Source organism: Coregonus lavaretus (assembly GCF_964263955.1).
Source record: "Coregonus lavaretus genome assembly, chromosome: 11".
Classification (NCBI taxonomy): domain Eukaryota; kingdom Metazoa; phylum Chordata; class Actinopteri; order Salmoniformes; family Salmonidae; genus Coregonus; species Coregonus lavaretus.
In genome coordinates this window covers 21156365-21179665 of record NC_139998.1, presented here as the reverse complement: position 1 = coordinate 21179665, position 23301 = coordinate 21156365, and the positions used below count along the sequence as shown (strand labels likewise).

Here is a 23301-nt window from a genome sequence, read left to right as displayed (position 1 = left end):
CCTGTTTATGTTTAGCCTCAGCCCAAACATGGTTAGTTTATTGTTGTTTCGGTTATTTCTAATTGTACTATATCACTGTAGACCCCCCAGCCTAGCTAAACCTGCCTTAAGTTAGATAGCTCCTTTGTCCCTCCCCCCATACACTCAGAGACCGACTCAATTGATGCCTCTAGAGATACTATCTCTTTCATTGTTACCCAACGCTTAGGTTTACCTCCACTTTACTCATATCCTTCCATATCCTTGTCTGTACATAATGCCCTGAATCTTTTCTATAACACCCGGAAATCTGCCCCCTTTATTCTATGTACCCAACGCACTAGAAGACCAGTTCTTAAAGCCTTTAGCCGTATCCTTATTCTAGTCCTCCTCTGTTCCTCTGGTGATGTAGAGGCTAACCCAGGCCCTGTAGCCCCCAGTATCACTCCTACTCCCCAGGAGCTATCATTTGTTGACTTCTGTAATCGCAAAAGTCTTGGTTTCTTGCACATAAATATCAGAAGTCTACTTCCTAAGTTTGAGTTATTCACTGCGTTAGCACACTCTGCCAACCCTGATGTTCTAGCAGTGTCTGAATCCTGGCTCAGGAAGGCCACCAAAAATTCTGAAATTTCCATCCCCAACTATAACATTTTCCGTCTAGATAGAACTGCCAAAGGGGGTGGAGTTGCAATCTACTGTAGAGATAGACTGCAGAGCTCTATCATACTATCCAGGTCTGTGCCCAAACAGTTTGAGCTTCTACTTCTAAAAATCCACCTTTCCAGAAATAAGTCTCTCACTGTTGCCGCTTGCTACAGACCCCCCTCAGCCCCCAGCTGTGCCCTGGACACCATATGTGAATTGATTGCCCCCCATTTATCCTCAGAGTTTGTACTGCTTGGTGACCTAAATTGGGATATGCTTAATACCCCAGCCATCCTACAATCCAAGCTAGATGCCCTCAACCTCACGCAAATTATCAACGAACCTACCAGGTACAACCCTAAATCCGTAAACATGGGTACCCTCATAGATATCATCCTGACTAACATACCCTCTAAATACACCTCAGCTGTCTTCAACCAGGATCTCAGCGATCACTGCCTTATTGCCTGCGTCCGTAACGGGTCCGCGGTCAAACGACCACCCCTCATCACTGTCAAACGCTCCCTAAAACACTTTAGCGAGGAGGCCTTCCTAATTGACCTGGCCCAGGTATCCTGGATGGATATAGATCTCATTCCGTCAGTAGAGGATGCCTGGTTGTTCCTTAAAAGTAATTTCCTCTCAATCTTAAATAAACATGCCCCATTCAAAAAATACAGAACTAAGAACCGATATAGCCCCTGGTTCTCCTCAGACTTGACTGCCCTTGACCAGCACAAAAACATCCTGTGGCGTACAGCATTAGCATCAAATAGCCCCCGCGATATGCAACTTTTCAGGGAAGTTAGGAACCAATATACACAAGCAGTCAGGAAAGCAAAGGCTAACTTTTTCAAACAGAAATTTGCATCCTGTAGCACTAACTCCAAAAAGTTTTGGGACACTGTAAAGTCCATGGAGAATAAGAGCACTTCCTCCCAGCTGCCCACTGCACTGAGGCTAGGAAACACTATCACCACCGATAAATCTACAATAATCGAGAATTTCAACAAGCATTTTGCTACAGCTGGCCATGCTTTCCATCTGGCTACCACTAACCCGGCCACCAACTCTGCACCCTCTGCTGCAACTTGCCCATGCCCCCCCCGCTTCTCCTTCACACAAATTCAGACAGCTGATGTTTTGAAAGCGCTGCAAAATCTGGACCCCTACAAATCAGCTGGGCTAGACAATCTGGACCCTTTCTTTCTAAAACTAGCCGCCGAAATTGTCGCAACCCCTATTACTAGTCTGTTCAACCTCTCTTTCATAACGTCTGAGATCCCCAGAGATTGGAAAGCTGCCGCGGTCATCCCCCTCTTCAAAGGGGGTGACACTCTAGATCCAAACTGCTACAGACCTATATCCATCCTGCCCTGCCTTTCGAAAGTATTCGAAAGCCAAGTTAACAAACAGATCATCGACCATTTCGAATACCACCGTACCTTCTCCGCTATGCAATCCGGTTTCCGAGCTGGTCACGGGTGCACTTCAGCCACGCTCAAGGTCCTAAACGATATTATAACCGCGATTGATAATAGACAGTACTGTGCAGCCGTCTTCATCGACCTGGCCAAGGCTTTCGACTCTGTCAACCACCGCATTCTTATTGGCAGACTAAATAGCCTTGGTTTCTCAAATGACTGCCTCGCCTGGTTCACCAACTACTTCTCAGATAGAGTTCAGTGTGTCAAATCGGAGGGCCTGTTGTCTGGACCTATGGCAGTCTCTATGGGGGTGCCACAGGGTTCAATTCTTGGGCCGACACTTTTCTCCGTGTATATCAATGATGTCGCTCTTGCTGCTGGTGACTCTCAGATCCACCTCTACGCAGACGACACCATTTTGTATACATCTGGCCCTTCATTGGACACTGTGTTAACAAACCTCCAAACGAGCTTCAATGCCATACAACAATCCTTCAGTAGCCTTCAACTGCTCTTAAACACTAGTAAAACTAAATGCATGCTTTTCAATCGAACGCTGCTAGCACCCGCCCACCCGACTAGAATCACCACTCTCGACGGGTCTGACCTAGAGTATGTGGACAACTACAAATATCTAGGTGTCTGGTTAGACTGTAAACTCAACTTCCAGACTCACATAAAGAATCTCCAATCCAAAGTTAAATCTAGAATCGGCTTCCTATTTCACAACAAAGCCTCCTTTACTCATGCTGCCAAACATGCCCTCGTAAAACTGACTATCCTACCGATCCTTGACTTCGGCGATGTCATTTACAAAATAGCCTCCAACACTCTACTCAGCAAATTGGATGTAGTCTATCACAGTGCCATCCGTTTTGTCTCCAAAGCCCCATACACTACCCACCACTGTGACCTGTACGCTCTTGTTGGCTGGTCCTCACTACATGTTCGTCGTCAAACCCACTGGCTCCAGGCCATCTATAAATCACTGCTAGGCAAATCCCCGCCTTATCTTAGCTCATTGGTCACCATAGCAGCACCCACCCGTAGTCTGCGCTCCAGCAGGTATATCTCACTGGTCATTCCCAAAGCCAACACCTCCTTTGGCCGCCATTCCTTCCAGTTCTCTGCTGCCAATGACTGGAACGAATTGCAAAAATCTCTGAAGCTGGAGACTCTTATCTCCCTCAATAACTTTAAGCATCAGTTGTCAGAGCACCTTACCGATCACTGCACCTGTACACAGCCCATCTGAAATTAGCCCACCCAACTACCTCATCCCTATATTGTTATTTATTTTGCTCTTTTGCACCCCAGTATCTCTATTTGCACATAATCTCTTGCACATCTAGCATTCCAGTGTTAATACTATTGTAATTATTCTGCACTATAGCCTATTTATTGCCTTACCTCCATAACTTGCTACATTTGCACACACTGTATATATATTTTCTGTTGTATTTCTGACTTTATGTTTTTTTTTACCCCATATGTAACTCTGTGTTGTTTTTATTGCACTACTTTGCTTTATCTTGGCCAGGTCGCAGTTGTAAATGAGAACCTGTTCTCAACTGGCTTACCTGGTTAAATAAAGGTGAAATAAAAAAATAAAATAAAAGTATTACACTTAATTCATTGACAAGCAATTATTATCCTAGCAAATATCTAAATATAAATATAAATAGGCACACTTTTTGGTGTTTTGTGAACTGATGTCTATTTCCATTCATTAAATGGCGCTGCTGCTACATTGCACTGTTTGGATTATCTTTGAGTGGATGAACATGCACAGGTAGCCTACTTTTTGAAGTGATTTGTTTGACAATCAGATGACAGCATCATGACTGGTTGTGTTCATGCCACATTAAAAGGTAATTAATTTTTTGCTGTTAAATTACGTTACCCAATAGACCCTGGCTGTGGTTGAAAAACCCCACTATCTTCCCATTGTTGTTCAAATAATTTGTTTTATTTAGCGTACCCTATGATAATATTTTGTCTTCAGCATCCTAAATGATACCACGGATGCACAGTTTTTGAAAAAACTGTGAACCTGGAGGCAAAAAGGGTGAGATGCGAACCCTACATTCTAACTAAATTGAGTTTGCCAACACTCACATCTATCCATTGCGCCATGAAGTTTTGATGGATGCAATGGGAAAACAAGTCTATATAAACATCAAACATGCTGATATTTATTCCTGACCAGCAACGTCACTAATGTGTTAAAAGCTGTTTTGAACAGTTTTTCAGCACAATTTGGTAAAAGCCCCAAAGGGTTCAGAAATCCTTGGTTTCCCATCACTAGTAAACAGTAACCCAAGATCAGTTCTCTGTGAGGTGTTTTCCACCCATGGGCCAAACCCAGAGGAAGAATTAGGAAGGAAGAGACAGTAAAAGTGTGTGTGTACCTTCTCTTGCAAAGCCCAGGTAGAGTTTGATAGCCTCTATGAGAGTCATCAGGATAAGAATGGTGATGAGGATGAACTTCTAAGGGCTGGATACTGAAACAAGGAAAACAAAAGTGTGTATTTAGATACTGGTTACAGTTAGGTAGCTACATACAGTACATGAGTACATATAGAGGTGAGTTACCTTGAGGTGCAGCATCACCACCTCGCTGATCCACCACAGTGGGAACAACCACATGTTCAAGAACAGAGACATCTGGAGAGGCAAGCTGGAGACAACCTCATATGGAGGTAAATCATTGACAATGATTTTAATATGTAGAATAGATTTGTATGAGAGAGAGAGAGCAGGAGCTCTTGGAGGTGGGACATGTTCCTTCTAACCAATCAGATGAGTTTTTCATAGACCAGTATACTCTACACTGGTTGGTGACAGCTCACATGGGCCGTGTTGTCAGGCACAACCACCTGTCAATCACGATGTGCGTAACCAGGTTGCCACTTGTACAATGTCCACCAAAGAATGCAGCTGAAGGTAAGTAGGAAAACAATTGAGTGGAACATCTATTTAACATTGCTGCCAATGTTGGTTGGAGTTACCCAACATATTGTATAGACCACACTAATGTTAACAAACACCAGCATAGGCACAAGATCAAATCCTGGCTGTGGTTGAAAAACCACACTATCTTCCCATTGTTGTTCAAATAATTTGTTTTTTTAGCATACCCTATGATAATATTTTGTCTTCAGCATCCTAAATGATACCACGGATGCACAGTTTTTGAAAAACTGCCCAATCATGTGAAATCCATTGATTAAGCCTAATGAATTTATTTAAATTGACTGATTTCCTTATATGAACTGTAACTCAGTCAAAATTAAATTGCTGCATGTTGCGTTTATATTTTTGTTCAGTATATATTTCTCTCAAGACTGCAGGTAACAAATGTAGCCGAGTTCAAACTAACATGCCTCTAGTGTTTGTAGTTGCATTCCTCCTTGTCACCGTTGTATCCTGCATCCTTCCTGCCAAAGATATCTCATGTAGTGTGACTTAGGCATTCAGATAGTGAATAGTTATCCTTTTTCTAGCTACTTATCAGTTGATATTGAAAATATAATTACAATTAAGTTATTTCCTAAAGTTTCTTGAAGAAGTGGGCAGCTGTATAGAATGAGAATTGGGCCATTTTGACCTACTGGCCTAGGATCTTAGGTGTGCTGTCATAATTGTACTAATATTAGCACAAACAGGGTTCAGTGCAGTTAATCTATGGGTAAGTTGAACAAATAAAGCAGTTTGGAGAGCCTGACACATAATTGAATGCTCACTTGTAACTAATCTTCATTAACACCTGCTGTATACCATGAGAATTGGGCCATTTTGACCCATTCGCCTAAAATGTTAGTTGTGCTGTCATTATAATATGCGTATAAGCTTAAAAGGGCTTAATTTACACTATTTTGGTATTGGTGAGTCTAACATGAAATCTGAGTTCTGTGTAATTGTTTCAAGCCATTTGTCTATGGGTTTTAGTGCAGTAATGTTTGACCAATGCACCTTCCTACCATCATGGTGCAGGACACAGTATTTTCCAGTGATAACCAAGAGGGGCCTAGCTTTGTTCAGTCCTGCCTCCAGAAGGCTACTGAGTGAGAAGGGCTGCATTCTGTTCTACTAGGCCCTCTGCACCATCAACTCCCCTGAAGTACTATCACCATATACTACACCCAATTCAGTAGTGGTCTTCAGTGAGGTGCACGGCTGTAAGTTTTGTCCTCCATGACTGGGAAAGGTCCAGAAGATCCTATATGCACCTGGTTTGCATCCCAATATTGTGTTCATTGTTTTTACAGACCTTTAAGTAATGAGACTTTAAGACCGTGACCATACAATTAGGAGTAAAATGACTATGCATGTGTGGGCTACTATGCTATCTGGACTATGGATGCAAGGACAGACAGTTTTACACATATGGCTCAGTTGGTACAAGCAATACAAAGACTTTCAAGTTTCAATGTCTCGTGCACAAGTACAGTGAAATGCCTTTCTTGCATGCTCCAAACCCAACAATGCAGTAATCAATATCAATGTAGCACTAAAAATAACAGACTAGAAAAGCATAAAGAAACTGGGGGTCTAGGAGGACCAGACCCTCAGTAAAGTAAGTAAGTAGCCTTTCACAAGCCTTAGCTTGTACGAGCCAGAACAGCATCTCCTTAATGCTGAGTGCCATGCAGAGACACATTCGGTCCCATTTTTAGTCTTTGATTAACTCAGACGGAGATCAAACTTCCAACCTTCCAATCTCAGGGCGGACACTAATGACAAGGCCACTAAGTTGGTCACAGACAGCCCATTACCCCTCTAAAAAAACATGAGGCCAAATAGATAATTTTACCCTTCATTTTGGCCCATTCTACCCCCTGCCTTTCATATTGTCAGTGTGCTGCTGTAACTAAACCTTAGTTTTTTCTCCTACTGTTGTTTGAGGGCAATTGCTTAACGAAACTGTTGAAGGGATATAGTCAAATAGTATGATCAACCAGTACATTAACCCGGTAGTATGTGAACCATGTATAGTCATTGTATGGTCTACACTTCTCGTGCCTTTATGACCTGTGTGTCCTTGGTCATTCTATTGAATGTACTCCAGTCGGTATTGTGGAGCCAAGGGGGCTTTGTACAAGTAACAAGCTTGCAAGCCTTCCAGAGAGCAGTGTTATACACTCTTCTACTAAAACTCCAGATATAACTGGGTGATCAATAAATCATGGGATTTATGTCAGTTGCTAGGTCTTAGCTGGTGAATGATTTTTTTTTTTTTATAATTATGCTAGCTAACTACGGCTCCATACATAATTAAGCTAGCTAGCTTAAAAATAGTTTTCAAAATAACTTTACCTAATCGATTTCTGTAGCTAACATCTGACTACAACGTTAGTTACAAACTCTTAATAAAAATGACTCGGACAATAGCTTCCAAAAACGCATTACAACGAAGAAAAAGCTTGCCACTGTTGTGACTTTTGGTTAATAAATATTCAAGATAATTTACTGATTAATTACTGGAATTATTAATTGATCTGATTTATTTGATTAATTTGGTTATCCTATCCAAATTAATCTAAAAGGGGCACCATTAAGGGTTGATATAGAGAAACCCTTGAATTAACTCTATCAGTAGTTATCATTAACCGTTATACCATTAATTCTCTATCAACAATATAAATCAACAGTCAATGTTAATATATTCTCATTCTGAATAGTCGAGAAGCTCTGGAACTACAAGAACTCAATAGCTCACAAATGAACTCAATGCCACAAATAATTAATTCAAAGTTTTATTTACTAAGACTAAATAAGTTGGAAAATTAGGTAGTTAAAGACACGATATAAAACAGGGTAAATGGGGTACAACACAGTTATCGAGGTGAGTCTCCACAGGTCAACATAAATGAACTTCCGTACTCATGCAAATATACAACACATTCACAGGACTTTTGAGAATGATATAATGTTATTCATTGAAAGAGAAGATGTGAGAGAAGAAAGACATTTAAACTTACCCGCCATGACAGCTAACGGCTGGGCTTTTTTGGTGGACATTGCGCAAGTGGTAACATGGTAACGCACATCGTGATTGACAGGTGGCTGCGCCAGTCAACACAGCCCATGTGAGCTGTCACCCACCAACCAGTGTAGATAATACTGGTCTATGAAAACTTCATCTGATTGGTTAGAAGAAAACAGGTCCCACCTCCAACAGCTCTCTCTCTCTGCTTGCAAATTGCTGTTAAAGTGCTTCAACATGGGGATGTGTGAAACGTACTCCTCAGCCTGAAGTGTCCCCACTTGCGGGAGTGAATAGCTAGCTTTTCGCGTGACTCCGACTGGTAAGACGCTTCAGGAGGCGGACATGTGTGCTAGCAAGGCAGAGGCCCCTAGATGTATGTACAAAAAGTGCTGTAACTTCTAAACGGTTCACCAGTAGAGAATACTGGTCTATGAAAACTTCTATCGGTTCACCCGATATAGATGAAAATACCCTCAAATTAAAGCTGCCAGTCTGCAATTTAACCTCATCGTCATTGAATCATTTTCAATCACTGTCCCAATAGTTTTTGAGCTCACTGTATGCGAGACTGTATGGTAACATAATAGTTTATGTAGCGCCTTGTTGCCTTTCACTAGGTTTCAAAGCGCTTTGCTTATCTGTGTAATGTACTGTGTGTTGAGAGTGTTTGCCCCTGCCTGTGTGTGTAGGTGAACCCTAGAGGAGGGACTGGTGGTGGTGGGCTTTGAGGACGGGGTGGTCTGTCTGCTGGAGCTCTACAACCCCCAGAGTTTACGGGTGGTTGCAGGGCGCAGTCGCTATGGAGACGCCGAGCTCCGTCTCAAACAGGCCTTCAAACCCCACAATGCCATTGTGTACGAACGCAACGGAGAGATCCTGGCAACTGGGGTAGTGAGAGGTCCGCAGACTGTCGGCCAATGTGAAATCAGTCATTAAACAAACTGAATGGGTATAATAATCCTCTCCTCCACCATCCCTCCTTCTCTCTTTCCCTCTCTAGAGTATGGAATGTACTGTGTTCTTCTTCACTGTGGGGGACAGGTACGACTCCATCGGCTTTGTCACAGGACATGTACAGAGGCTGGTGTGGTCCCCCCAGTCACATGTATAATCCCAGATCAGTGATGACTTTACAAGCCTCTCGTTCACATGTCGTTCACCATAGGGGGCTTATTGGAGCTGTCAGTTGTGACTGAGACTTGTGCTTTAAACAATGTAGGCTACATTTGTTGATTGCTAGGTATACAAATAAGATCATTTCTTGATACATTTCAAACAAGGTCTAGTTGTGGCCGCAACCGGACTAGATTGTGAACGACTCTTGGCGGAATGCATTGCTTGACTGCCGTGAGGGTGATAAACACAATATAGTTCGCAACTGCAGCCCCCCAAACGATTAATTCTCGAGTTCGAGTTTGTTGAGCAGAGGCTATATATGTTTTGGTTCTACAAAGCTGGGTCCATCATAACATTCAATAATCAATTAATTGCATTCATTCTTACCCATGCGATCAATTATCAGTTCTAAATATGAATCTTTCTTCTCTATGCTGCCTGCAGCATGATCTATTTTCCTGTGGGCATATGTGACAGACAGTTGTTGGTCGGAAGACGTCTCAGGAGCCGCTGAGCCGGAGGAGCGTTTATCAATCCTGCTGTAGGACTCATTGTAATCTCTCATGGACAGACTACGTAAACATAAATAGTAATCGAGCATCTGACTAATTACGCAATACTTGAATTCTGGGTTAACTGAGATTAGACTCATTGCAGCCTGCAGGTCAAACGAACGATGAAAATGAACGAGTCACTCAGAAAAACGAATCATGACTCAAGTCAGTAAAAAGAGTCGTTCAAAAATAACAAATAATTCGCAAACTTTACATCACTAGTTAATAAGTCATAACCCTTCTTCTGTGTGTGGAGGTTGGTGGTACCTTAATTGGTCAGGACGGGCTCGTGGTGATGGCTGGAGCGGAATTAGTGGAATGGTATCCAATACTTTAAAAACATGGTTTCCATGTGTTGGATGCCATTCCATTAGCGCCGTTCCAGACATTATTATGAGCCGTCCTCCCCTCAGAAGCCTCCACTGGACTGTGTGCATGTGTGTGTGTGTTCAGGACAAGAACACCCTGCTGGTCCTGTGTAGGAGTGGTGACGTGGTGGAAGTGCAGTCTCCAGACCCAGAGGCCCAGAACCACGGCACACACACATGCACACAGTCCAGTGGAGGCTTCTGAGGGGAGGGCTGCAGTTGCGAACTACCACATCTCTGGCCTTCCTACAAGACACTTCATCAAGTCACGCATCAAGGTCTGGCCCTCACTGTCTGGGATCAACTGTACTGTAAACACAAACTAGAGATGTGTTTGTAAATGTTTAAATGTCAGCGGTAGGAGGAGATTGCACGCAGGCAGGCTCTGAAGGAGAAGAGGCAGAGAGAGAGGCGCGGCTGAATGAAGCCAAAGAGCAGGGCCATGAGCCCAATGATGAGGAGCTGCAGCAGGAAGGCAAGGAGAAGGAAGAGCTGCCCCCTCTCTACACCCCCGACCCCCGCCCCAGCCCCCTCTACTGTGGCTTCTACTCCCAACTTGGGGCCTTCTGGCTCTCCATGGTACACACACACTTACCAGGGCCGTCTCATTCTCTCTCTCTCACTCACTCACTCATGACTTTGCCACCCCAAAGTGGACAAATATGTGAAATTTAGCCTGCTGGTACATGGACAATTATTATCAAGCCAAACATGGACAATTCCATAAGGAGTTGACAAAAGTGCAGAAACACACTGGCACTGGCTACTTTTACTTGTCTCCTCAATAATTTTTTTACAAAAATGAATGATTTATGGTTGTAATGTATTTATTCATTTAAAACATATTTATGGAAATGCTATAGTTCTTTATCTGGAACTTTTAAATCTCTTTCTGTTAAAATATGAGTAATGTTTTTGTTACCTCTCATTCTGGCTGATATTCAGGACCAAATTCCCCTTCAGATTTTGAGCACACAAACAACACCATAAAGCCACTCCCACTTCTCAATTCAAGGAAAACGAAAGGGATTTAGGATAGTCTGCTGCTCAGGCTGTGTTTGTGTGCAACAAAATGGCAGAGGCCATTTTCAACAACCAAGATCTGTTATTTTGTTCGATATGCTTGGATGTACTTAAGGATCCAGTGACTATACATTGTGGGCATAGCTACTGTTTGGGTTGTATCAACAACTGCTGGGATCAGGATGATCGGAAAGGTGTCTACAGCTGTCCTCAATGCAGACAGACCTTCACCCCAAGGCCTGTTCTTAATAAGAGCACTGTCTTGGCTGAAGTGGTGGAGAAACTGAAGAAGACAGGATCCCAAGCTCTCTGTTATGCTGGACCTGGAGATGTGGAGTGTGATTTCTGTACTGTAAGGAAACTCAAAGCTGTCAAGTCCTGTCTGGTGTGTCTGACTTCTTACTGTGTGACTCACCTCCAGCCTCACTATAGCCTTTCTACCTTAAAGAAGCACACGCTGGTCAAAGCCACACAACTACAGGAGAAGATCTGCTCTCACCATGAAAGACTGTTGGAAGTTTACTGTCGGACCGATCAGCAGTGTATCTGTCTGTTGTGTGTGATGGAAGAACATAAAGGCCATGATACAGTCTCAGCTGAAGCAGAAAGGAATGAGAAACAGGTAAAGATTGGAATTGTGAACTAGCTCTTTTAATGCATTTTTCAACATTTCACAATTTCTACACTGCTCAAAAAAATAAAGGGAACTAAAATAACACATCCTAGATCTGAATGAATGAAATAATCTTATTAAATACTTTTTTCTTTACATAGTTGAATGTGCTGACAACAAAATCACAAAAATTATCAATGGAAATCAAATGTATCAACCCATGGAGGTCTGGATTTGGAGTCACACTCAAAATTAAAGTGGAAAACCACACTACAGGCTGATCCAACTTTGATGTAATGTCCTTAAAACAAGTCAAAATGAGGCTCAGTAGTGTGTGTGGCCTCCACGTGCCTGTATGACCTACCTACAACGCCTGGGCATGCTCCTGATGAGGTGGCGGATGGTCTCCTGAGGGATCTCCTCCCAGACCTGGACTAAAGCATCCGCCAACTCCTGGACAGTCTGTGGTGCAATGTGGCGTTGGTGGATGGAGCGAGACATGATGTCCCAGATGTGCTCAATTGGATTCAGGTCTGGGGAACGGGCGGGCCAGTCCATAGCATCAATGCCTTCCTCTTGCAGGAACTGCTGACACACTCCAGCCACATGAGGTCTAGCATTGTCTTGCATTAGGAGGAACCCAGGGCCAACCGCACCAGCATATGGTCTCACAAGGGGTCTGAGGATCTCATCTCGGTACCTAATGGCAGTCAGGCTACCTCTGGCGAGCACATGGAGGCCCCCCAAAGAAATGCCACCCCACACCATGACTGACCCACCGCCAAACCGGTCATGCTGGAGGATGTTGCAGGCAGCAGAATGTTCTCCACGGCGTTTCCAGACTCTGTCACGTGCTCAGTGTGCACCTGCTTTCATCTGTGAAGAGCACAGGGCGCCAGTGGCGAATTTGCCAATCTTGGTGTTCTCTGGCAAATGCCAAACGTCCTGCACGGTGTTGGGCTGTAAGCACAACCCCCACCTGTGGACGTCGGGCCCTCATACCACCCTCATGGAGTCTGTTTCTGACCGTTTGAGCAGACACATGCACATTTGTGGCCTGCTGGAGGTCATTTTGCAGGGCTCTGGCAGTGCTCCTCCTGCTCCTCCTTGCACAAAGGCGGAGGTAGCAGTCCTGCTGCTGGGTTGTTGCCCTCCTACGGTCTCCTCCACGTCTCCTGATGTACTGGCCTGTCTCCTGGTAGCGCCTCCATGCTCTGGACACTATGCTGACAGACACAGCAAACCTTCTTGCCACAGCTCGCATTGATGTGCCATCCTGGATGAGCTGCACTACCTGAGCCACTTGTGTGGGTTGTAGACTCTGTCTCATGCTACCACTAGAGTGAAAGCACCGCCAGCATTCAAAAGTGACCAAAACATCAGCCAGGAAGCATAGGAACTGAGAAGTGGTCTGTGGTCACCACCTGCAAAACCAGTCCTTTATTGGGGGTGTCTTGCTAATTGCCTATAATTTCCACCTGTTGTCTATTCCATTTGCACAACAGCATGTGAAATGTATTGTCAATCAGTGTTGCTTCCTAAGTGGACAGTTTGATTTCACAGAAGTGTGATTGACTTGGAGTTACATTGTGTTGTTTAAGTGTTCCCTTTATTTTTTTGAGCAGTGTATATCATTGGCACTGACTTTCAAAATCAGTTCAGAAACACAAAAACATTGTTTTGAAAACATAACCGTTGACGTGTTTGAGGGTTCTAAAGCCCTCATTAGGCTGTAAAGCAGGGAATAAAAATGTGTGGGCCAATCATTGTTCAAAGTTGTGATATTTGGAGACACATGTTCCAATAACATTATTTCCAAAGATGAACACAGTGCAATATGATTGTTTGTTTACAGAAGCAGTTTGGAGAGAAAAAGAGAAAATACCAGAAGAGAATCCAGGAGAGAGAGAAGGAGCTGCGAGAGTTGAGACAGGCTGTGAAGACTCTTAAGGTGAGTATTGGCTATACACCTGCATACATTTATAAAGCATAAGTGCTCCTTTACTGAACAATAAATGCTACATAAAATACAATGTCTCTACAGCATACTGCAGGGGCAACAGTGGATGAGAGTGAGAGGATCTTTACTGAGCTGATCCGCTCCATTGAAAGAAGGCGCTCTGAGGTGAAGGAGCAGATCAGAGCCCAGGAGAAGAGTGCAGTGAGTCGGGTTGAGGGACTCCTGCAGCGACTGGAGCAGGAGGTTGCTGAGCTCAAGAGGAAAGATACTGATCTGAAGGAGCTCTCAAACACAGAGGATCACATCCAATTCCTCCAGGTGTCAATGAGTCATGACTCATGAGCTCCACACATGGGTCTCACAAGTGTTTCCCAATGGAACTGTCTCTTGATTTCTTTCAAAGTAACATTTATTTCTCATTAACATTTGTTTCTCTTTCTCTTTAATTTTTTGCATTGTAGGGTTTCCAGTCTCTCTTAGTCAGTCCAGAATCTTATGTCTCACCATGCGTCACTGTCAATCCACATGCCCCTTTTGAGGCTGTGAAGAAAGTCCTTTCTGATCTGAGAGAGCGATTGGAAACAATGTCTAAGGGCATTGCTAAGATGTCTGAAAAAAGTAAGGAAAGAATGTATCTGTCCTCAAAAATATGTAATGATGTAATGTCTGCTAGTTAAGTATTTAGGTGAACAATTTAATCACTAGACCATTCATCTTTGTCCTTATCCTTAGTCCAAATCGATCCTGATCCCAAGACAAAAGAGGAATTTGTAATATGTAGGTAACAATTTTATATTTTATTACTGACACACATACACACACACAAATAACTTGTATTTAATTTTTTTCCAACTTTCAGACTCCTGCCAGCTTACAATGGATCCCAATACAGTATTTGAAAACCTTCGCCTCTCTGAAGGGAACAGAACAGTGACATGGAGCAAAAAGGCCCAGTCCTATCCAGATCATCCAGAGAGATTCACTGAATATGACCAAGTGTTGTGTAGTGAGGGTTTGTCTGGAAATTGCTATTGGGAGGTAGAGTGGAAAGGGGCTAGGGTTGAGATAGCTGTCTCTTATAAAGGGAAAGGGTTGAAAGAGTGTGGCTTTGGATACAGTGATCAGTCCTGGTGTCTGTCCTGCTCTCATTCAGGATGCACTTTCTGGTACAATGGTATTATGACTAAAATATCTATCCCCTGCTCCTCCAGAGTAGGAGTGTACCTGGACAGCAGGGCAGGAACTCTGTCCTTCTATAGCATCTCTGACACGATGTCCCTCCTCCACAGAGTGCAGACCGCATTCACTCAGCCCCTGTATCCTGGGTTTATGGTTGGTAGAGGGGCATCTGTGAAGATAATGCCACCTAAATAGAAATACAGTATGATCAGCTAAGACAGAAATCCAAATGGGGCTTCAGAATGATAAACATTGCTTCAGTGTTATACCCATAGGCTAGATAATGTATCAGTGTTCTATGGTTATACCTAAATATTTTGGGAATATCATTTTCAATCACTTTTATTAGAATAGTATGACTATATGGCATCATCTTTTTCTGTTTTGCTCACCTCATCAACAATTACCTTTTCACTTATCTGTACAGGTTATTGTTATTCAGATCAAATCAGAATGTGTAAATCAAACTACAATGAATCCAAAACTGTGGAATGTGATCTTTCAAAATAAAAGTAATCATGGAATTTAAATAGATGGTTCTACTGATTTATTTTATTTACTTTACAGGAACCTATCTTATGTTTAGAAATATAGATGCATTTGTTGGATAGCCTACTTTATCTAGGTTAACAGTAGAAATACAAAGGTCCACCACACACATCTTTAAATTAAATGGTACATAATATTTCTGAATGCACGTATAGCTACCAATTTAACACTATCTGATTTATTTCTGGAAAAAAAAGTTAATGTGAGTCCTGAAAAAGCTTCAGTGGTGATAGATGACTTCATTAACCAACATGCTCTGCAATTACAAAGTCCCTCTCCCAGTGTTGCAAAGCAATGAGTCAACTTCAAAAGAAGATGGACTCCTCTGAGAAACAGACAGATGAAACCAATTTACAAGGTAATATAAAAGTTCACAGCTCAACTAATTATAGATTTTGACTACAGTCACTGAATGTTGGAATTGACCTCTTAAGGATCGGACCCTTCTTTTCAATTTTCGCCTAAAATGACATACCCAAATCTAACTGCCTGTAGCTCAGGACCTGAAGCAAGGATATGCATATTCTTGATACCATTTGAAGGGAAACACTTTGAAGTTTGTGGTAATGTGAAACTAATGTAGGAGAATATAACACATTAGATCTGGTAAAAGATAATACAAACAAAAAAACATGTGTTTTCTATTTCCAGTTGCCATGATATGTTTTTTGTTGTTGTGCACTCTCCTCAAACAATAGCATGGTATTTTTTCACTGTAATAGCCACTGTAAATTGGACAGTGCAGTTAGATTAACAATAATTTAAGCTTTCTGCCCATATAAGACATGTCTATGTCCTAGAAAGTTTGCTGTTACTTACAACAATCATGCTAATAACCTTAGCGCACGTTAGCTCAACCGTCCTGTATATGGGACACCGATCCCGTAGAGGTTAATAGGTAAAATCAAAGACACATTTATTATTTACCCAAACATGTTTACTGATGAGGGAAGTAAGAAGCATCTCTGAGTCTGACCCCAAAAATGTTAAAGAGAATTTTCAAAAATGTTCAACTTCATATTAATCATCTCCAGCACCACCCCAACAACAACATGTTGTGGAGAGAAAAAAAGATAGAGGAAGATAAGTGTTTCCAATGGCATCATCGGTGTGTGTCATGCGATTTTAACCAATTATGAGTAGGCAAGGCCTACTAATTGCCTACTAATTGTCTACTAATTGGTCAATGATATAATTGGAAACACTTATCTTCCTCTATCTTTTTTTCTCTCCACAAAACATAGTAACGCGCCATTTTCACATACAGTGAGGGAAAAAAGTATTTGATCCCCTGCTGATTTTGTACATTTGCCCACTGACAAAGAAATGATCAGTCTATAATTTTAATGGTAGGTTTATTTGAACAGTGAGAGACAGAATAACAACAAAAAAATCCAGAAAAACACATATCAAAAATTTTATAAATTGATTTGCATTTTAATGAGGGAAATAAGTATTTGACCCCCTCTCAATCAGAAAGATTTCTGTCTCCCAGGTGTCTTTTATACAGGTAACGAGCTGAGATTAGGAGCACACTCTTAAAGGGAGTGCTCCTAATCTCAGTTTGTTACCTGTATAAAAGACACCTGTCCACAGAAGCAATCAATCAATCAGATTCCAAACTCTCCACCATGGCCAAGACCAAAGAACTCTCCAAGGATGTCAGGGACAAGATTGTAGACCTACACAAGGCTGGAATTGGGCTACAAGACCATCGCCAAGCAGCTTGGTGAGAAGGTGACAACAGTTGGTGCGATTATTCGCAAATGGAAGAAACATAAAATAACTGTCAATCTCCCTCGGCCTGGGGCTCCATGCAAGATCTCACCTCGTGGAGTTGCAATGATCATGAGAACGGTGAGGAACTACACGGGAGGATCTTGTCAATTATCTCAAGGCAGCTGGGACCATAGTCACCAAGAAAACAATTGGTAACACACTACGCCGTGAAGGACTGAAATCCTGCAGCGCCTGCAAGGTCCCCCTGCTCAAGAAAGCAGGGGGACCGTCTGAAGTTTGCCAATGAACATCTGAATGATTCAGAGGAGAACTGGGTGAAAGTGTTGTAGTCAGATGAGACCAAAATTGAGCTCTTTGGCATCAACTCAACTCGCCGTGTTTGGAGGAGGAGGAATGCTGCCTATGACCCCAAGAACACCATCCCCACCGTCAAACATGGAGGTGGAAACATTATGCTTTGGGGGTGTTTTTCTGCTAAGGGGACAGGACAACTTCATCGCATCAAAGGGACGATGGATGGCGCCATGTACCGTCAAATCTTGGATGAGAACCTCCTTCCCTCAGCCAGGGCATTGAAAATGGGTCGTGGATGGGTATTCCAGCATGACAATGACGCAAAACACACGGCCAAGGCAACAAAGGAGTGGTTTAAGAAGAAGCACATTAAGGTCCTGGAGTGGCCTAGCCAGTCTCCAGACCTTAATCCCATAGAAAATATGTAGAGGGAGCTGAAGGTTCGAGTTGCCAAACGTCAGCCTCGAAACCTTAATGACTTGGAGAAGATCTGCAAAGAGGAGTGGGACAAAATCCCTCCTGAGATGTGTGCAAACCTGGTGACCAACTACAAGAAACGTCTGACCTCTGTGATTGCCAACAAGGGTTTTGCCACCAAGTACTAAGTCATGTTTTGCAGAGGGGTCAAATACTTATTTTTTGTTGTTGTTATTCTGTCTCTCACTGTTCAAATAAACCTACCATTAAAATTATAGACTGATCATGTCTTTGTCAGTGGGCAAACGTACAAAATCAGCAGGGGATCAAAAACTTTTTTCCCTCACTGTAAGGTCCCACAGTTGACAGTGCATGTCAGAGCAAAAGCCATGCCATGAGGTCGAAGGAATCGTCCGTAGCGCTTCGAGACAGGATTGTGTCGAGGCACAGATCTGGGGAAGGCTACCAAAAACGGTCTGCAGCATTGAAGGTCCCCAAGAACACAGTGGCCTCCATCATTCTTAAATGGAAGAAGTTTGGAACCACCAAGACTCTTCCTAGAGCTGGTCGCCCAGCCAAACTGAGCAATCGGGGGAGAAGGGCCTTAGTCAGGGAGGTGACCAAGAACCCGATAGTCACCCTGACAGAGCTCCAGAGTTCCTCTGTGGAGATGGGAGAACCTTCCAGAAGGACAACCATCTCTGCAGCACTCCACCAATCAGGTCTTTATGGAAGAGTGCCCAGACGGAAGCCACTCCTCAGTAAAAGGCACATGACAGCCTGCTTGGAGTTTGCCAAAAAGGCACCTAAAGGACTCTCAGACCATGAGAAACAAGAATCCCTGGTCTGATGAAACCAAGATTGAACTCTTTGGCCTGAATGCCAAGCATCACATCTGGAGGAAACCAGGCACCGCTCATCACCTCGCCAATACCATCCCTACGGTGAAGCATGGTGGTGGCACCATCATGCTGTGGGGATGTTTTTCAGCGGCAGGGACTGGGAGACTAGTCAGAATCGAGGGAAAGATGAACGGAGCAAAGTACAGAGAGATCCTTAATAAAAACCTGCTCCAGAGCGCTCAGGACCTCAGACTGGGGCGAAGGTTCACCTTCCAACAGGACAACAAACCTAAGCACACAGCTAAGACAACGCATGAGTGGCTTCGGGACAAGTCTCTGAATTAATGTCCTTGAGTGGCCCTGCCAGAGCCTGGTCTTGAACCCGATTGAACATATCAAATCAAATCAAATGTATTGGTCACATACACATGGTTATCAGATGTTATTGTGAGTGTAGCGAAATGCTTGTGCTTCTAGTTCCGACAGTGCAGCAATATCTAGCAAGTAATATCTAACAGTTCCTCAAAAAAGATCTAATACACACAAATCTAAGTAAAGGAATGGATTAAGAATATATAAATATGTGGATGAGCAATGTCATTGTCAGAGCAGCATAGGCTAAGATGCAATAGATAGTATAGAATACAGTATATACATATGAGATGGGTAATGCAAGATATGTAAACATGATTAAAGTGCCATTATTAAAGTGACTAGTGTTCCATTTATTAAAGTGGCCAGTGATTTTCAAGTCTGTATGTAGGCAGCAGCCTCTCTGTGCTAGTGATGGCTGTTTAACAGTCTGATGGCCTTGAGATGGAAGCTGTTTTTCAGTCTCTCGGTCCCAGCTTTGATGCACCTGTACTGACCTCGCCTTCTGGATGATAGCGGGGTGAACAGGCAGTGGCTCGGGTGGTAGTTGTCCTTGATTCTCTTTTTGGCCTTCCTGTGACATCGGGTGCTGTAGGTGTCCTGGAGGGACCTGAAAATAGCTGTCAGCGACGCTCCCCATCCAACCTGACAGAGCCTGAGAGGATCCGCAGAGAAGAATGGGAGAAACTCCCCAAATACAGGTGTGCCAAGCTTGTATTGTCATACCCAAGAAGACTTGAGGCTGTAATCGCTGCCAAAGGTGCTTCAACAAAGTACTGAGTAAAGGGTCTGAATACTTATGTAAATGTGATGTTTCAGTTAATTTTTTTCTTTTTTTTGCACAATTTTCTAAAAACCTGTTTTTGCTTTGTCATTATGGGGTATTGTGTGTAGATTGATGAGGGGGGGGGGGGAAACTATTTAATAAATTTTAGGATAAGGCTGTAATGTAACAAAATGTGGAAAAAGTGAAGGGGTCTGAATACTTTCCGAATGCACTGTATATCTGGTTGGAAACAAGAACTTGCAGAGAATAAACTTGATAGATAGACCATTTACCTAATGTTCTTATTTAGTGGTGTATTGCTCTTTATGCCTTTCTGCTTTGTGGTGTTGAGAAAGGCAGAAGACACATTTCTGTTTACACCAATGGACAAGAAAGTTAGTATCTATTCTATTCTATTGTTATTTATTTTGCTCTTTTGCACCCCAGTATCTCTATTTGCACATAATCTCTTGCACATCTAGCATTCCAGTGTTAATACTATTTGTAATTATTTTGCACTATAGCCTATTTATTGCCTTACCTCCATAACTTGCTACATTTGCACACACTGTATATATATTTTCTGTTGTATTTTTTGACTTTATGTTTTTTTACCCCATATGTAACTCTGTGTTGTTGTTTTTATCGCACTGCTTTGCTTTATCTTGGCCAGGTCGCAGTTGTAAATGAGAACTTGTTCTCAACTGGCTTACCTGGTTAAATAAAGGTGAAATAAATAAATAAAATAAATTGAGGTGAAGATTTTGTCCTAACTTGCACATAGATCTGAGGCTGTCTCTATTCAGACCATAAGCAGTTTCCCAATGCAATAACCTATCGAAGTACATAACACGCTTGTGCTTGCATTAGTGGGTGCGTGTGTTGAGCTGCCAGAGGCAAGGCACAGAAGAAAAGGGCGAGGCTTTCCGGAAGGGAGGGAAATAGTTACGTAACCAATGACGTCAGGTGAGCCAACACATTCGTCATTTAAACCCAGGCGGGAAAGTACAATTAACGTTGGGCTCTCGTGAAGTCTACGTTGAAAGTGTATGTCCCGCTTGTATCAGTTTGTAGGGTGAAAAATTTGAACAACATGGTGAGGACGAAGGCAGACAGTGTCCCCGGAACTTACAGAAAAGGTAATGTTCTACAATCAAAACCTGATGAAGTTCTGTTACACGTATTTAGTTTGACTCAAACAAGTGAACGTTAGTTTGATGGTTATTCATTGTACGAAACTGGACTCGCTAGTTACTGTAGCCAACACGTTTTGCGAACATAATTGCCACCCCTACATTCCATTATTTTGGACAAACTTTAACTGCTAATATTCGATTTTAGTGATTAGATAGTTTGATTGACTGGGTAAGATTCCTGTCTCCCGCCAACACAGCTGGCGCGCATGCTAACCCAGACGGATGTTGGCTTTGCTTAGCTAATTACGTTCGTACTCGCATCTCATGATTTTTGTGCCGGATTGGATTGTTACCTTTTAACACTACACTTGCACCAATAAATTAAACGTTTGATGTTTACAATTTAAAGAATGGATAACGAATTGGCGGAAAATTTCTTATTCGCGGATTTTCGTTAGCTAGCTAACTAGTTGGTGTTTATTATCCTCAATCTGGCGCCAATTTCGACGCCCAAATAAGCAAACAAGCCAGTCATGCAAATGTGTCGGTGGAAATTACTTTGCAAAACATTGCTACTTTATAACTAAAACTCTGCATTGCAATACACGGCACTTGCTTGATTAAAAATGACTTAACAAACGCTTATACCATTTCAGCTGTGGCTGCATCTGCACCCAGGAAGTCATTGGGTGCCTCGAGTTCTGCAAATGCATCAAGCAGCTCTCAAGCAGGCACCCCTGGTGAGTCATGATTTCATTCAGCCTCAAAGTGATTTTTTTTTTTACATTTTAGTCATTTAGCAGACGCTCTTATCCAGAGCGACTTAGTTAGTGAGTGCATACATCTTCATACTGCCCCCCCGTGGGCTAGTTAAAATAGCCCAATGTTTCCATGTAAGGTAGATGCCTACTTAACCATTTTTGGTAGATGCTTAACAACTTTTCCCTCCAGATGTTTTTCTTTCTCATGTGTCCATCAGTGGTGAGTAGTCATGGCAGATATGTCTAAATTGTGAAATGTAATGATGCCATTATTTTTGCAGCAAAGAGTAAATTTGCTGGCGGGAATCCTGTGTGTCCTCGGCCCACCCCAACTTGGCAAAAAGGCATTGGGGATTTCTTTGGTGGGCCCGGCTGGAAGCCTGAGAAAGAGAACCAGCTCCCCCAGTCAGATGATGAAGAGGCCGGAGGTAGTGGAGTGTCCAAGGCATCCAAGAAGTACGTTTGAGTGCTATTAAGCTTAGTTTTAGTGCCTGCTGATCTGAAGGAAGTGAAGTATATTCTCAAACATTTTCTTTAGACTCTGTTACAAAAACCTTGTCAAAGTTACTAATATAAATAACTAATTCTGATACTTCAAACTACAGCGTTGCATCTGTCTGTTCTCTATATGTAACGTTGCACTGTTTTTGGAACAGATTCTGAAGATTATCATTTTAGTAATTTTTTTATCCTGGTTTTGTGGAGTTATTTGCCAAAGCAGAATCAATGGGAAACACGTACAATTCCTGCTGTTGTTTCTGTAAAAATGTACCCTAAGTTTTGGAGGTTCATCTGGCCGGTTGTGATTCTTTGTAAGCACGTTGGGTGACGTGTCAGGTTTCACATTTTCAGGGTACATCTATGACTTTCAGTGTGCTGCGGAGCCAGTTCAAATGTAATTATGGGTGACACAACATTGCTGTCCTATCTAATGTCAATCACTCACCTTTCAGATCCAGACCACTGCCTGGTGAAGACGATGATGAATGAGCTTAGCCAATGGTGTCCCAATTGAAAAGCCATTGCTTCTAGTACTCGAATGGGCTGGCAGATTTAATGTATATCTTTGTATATAATTGATTAATTCGTGGTTTTTGTACAGAAGTTAATAAACCCTTTTTTGTATGCATGATTCCATAACATTTTGTTTTGTCACTACCCTATTTTCCTACTTACAATATCTAGTCTATTTTCTCAATCTAAATTGCTGTGTTAACAATGTTTTTTTTGTTATTGAAAAGCCTTGATGGTAGCATTAGTATATGCATCAGTGGATTCCCTGCATGCCCAACAACTTCTGAAATCATGCCCTAACTAATTTATTAGCCAATATTTTTCTTGTCTTATGGGTAAGGTCTACATTTACAACATTTAGCAGACGCTCTTATCCAGAGTGACATACAAATTGGTGCATTCAACTTATGATAGCAAGTGGGACAACCCCTTTTTTTCATATTTTTATGGGGGGGTAGAAGATCACTTTATACTATTCCAGGTATTCCTTAGAGGTAGGGTTTCAAGTGTCTCCGGAAGGTGGTCAGTGACTCCGCTGTCGTGGGGGAGCT

At 42.5% G+C, this 23301-nt stretch overlaps 3 protein-coding genes across 3 annotated transcripts in view; all 3 read left to right on the top strand.

Moving 5' to 3' along the window:
- agbl2 (AGBL carboxypeptidase 2) overlaps window positions 1-10289 on the top strand; it is a gene marked incomplete at both ends in the record, with an annotated part of 41244 nt that extends 30955 nt beyond the window's left edge. The window contains 3 exons of the mRNA XM_084171353.1: window positions 8747-8934; window positions 9047-9118; window positions 10170-10289. Coding sequence (XP_084027479.1) covers window positions 8747-8934; window positions 9047-9118; window positions 10170-10289 — 380 coding nt within the window. The remainder of the gene's footprint in view (window positions 1-8746; window positions 8935-9046; window positions 9119-10169) is intronic.
- Window positions 10290-11116: 827 nt separating this feature from the next.
- On the top strand, window positions 11117-15386 carry LOC311136786 (tripartite motif-containing protein 16-like). Its single transcript, XM_084171063.1, has 6 exons — window positions 11117-11729; window positions 13576-13671; window positions 13765-13998; window positions 14142-14298; window positions 14413-14457; window positions 14540-15386. The coding sequence occupies exons 1-6, from the start codon at window positions 11157-11159 to the stop codon at window positions 15052-15054; spliced, it is 1620 nt and encodes a 539-aa protein (XP_084027189.1). The 5' UTR covers window positions 11117-11156; the 3' UTR covers window positions 15055-15386.
- Window positions 15387-20872: 5486 nt separating this feature from the next.
- On the top strand, window positions 20873-22861 carry LOC311137172 (PCNA-associated factor-like). The gene is made up of 4 exons (XM_084171525.1): window positions 20873-20978; window positions 21632-21715; window positions 22018-22192; window positions 22690-22861. The coding sequence occupies exons 1-4, from the start codon at window positions 20933-20935 to the stop codon at window positions 22724-22726; spliced, it is 342 nt and encodes a 113-aa protein (XP_084027651.1). The 5' UTR covers window positions 20873-20932; the 3' UTR covers window positions 22727-22861.
- Window positions 22862-23301: the final 440 nt, after the last annotated feature.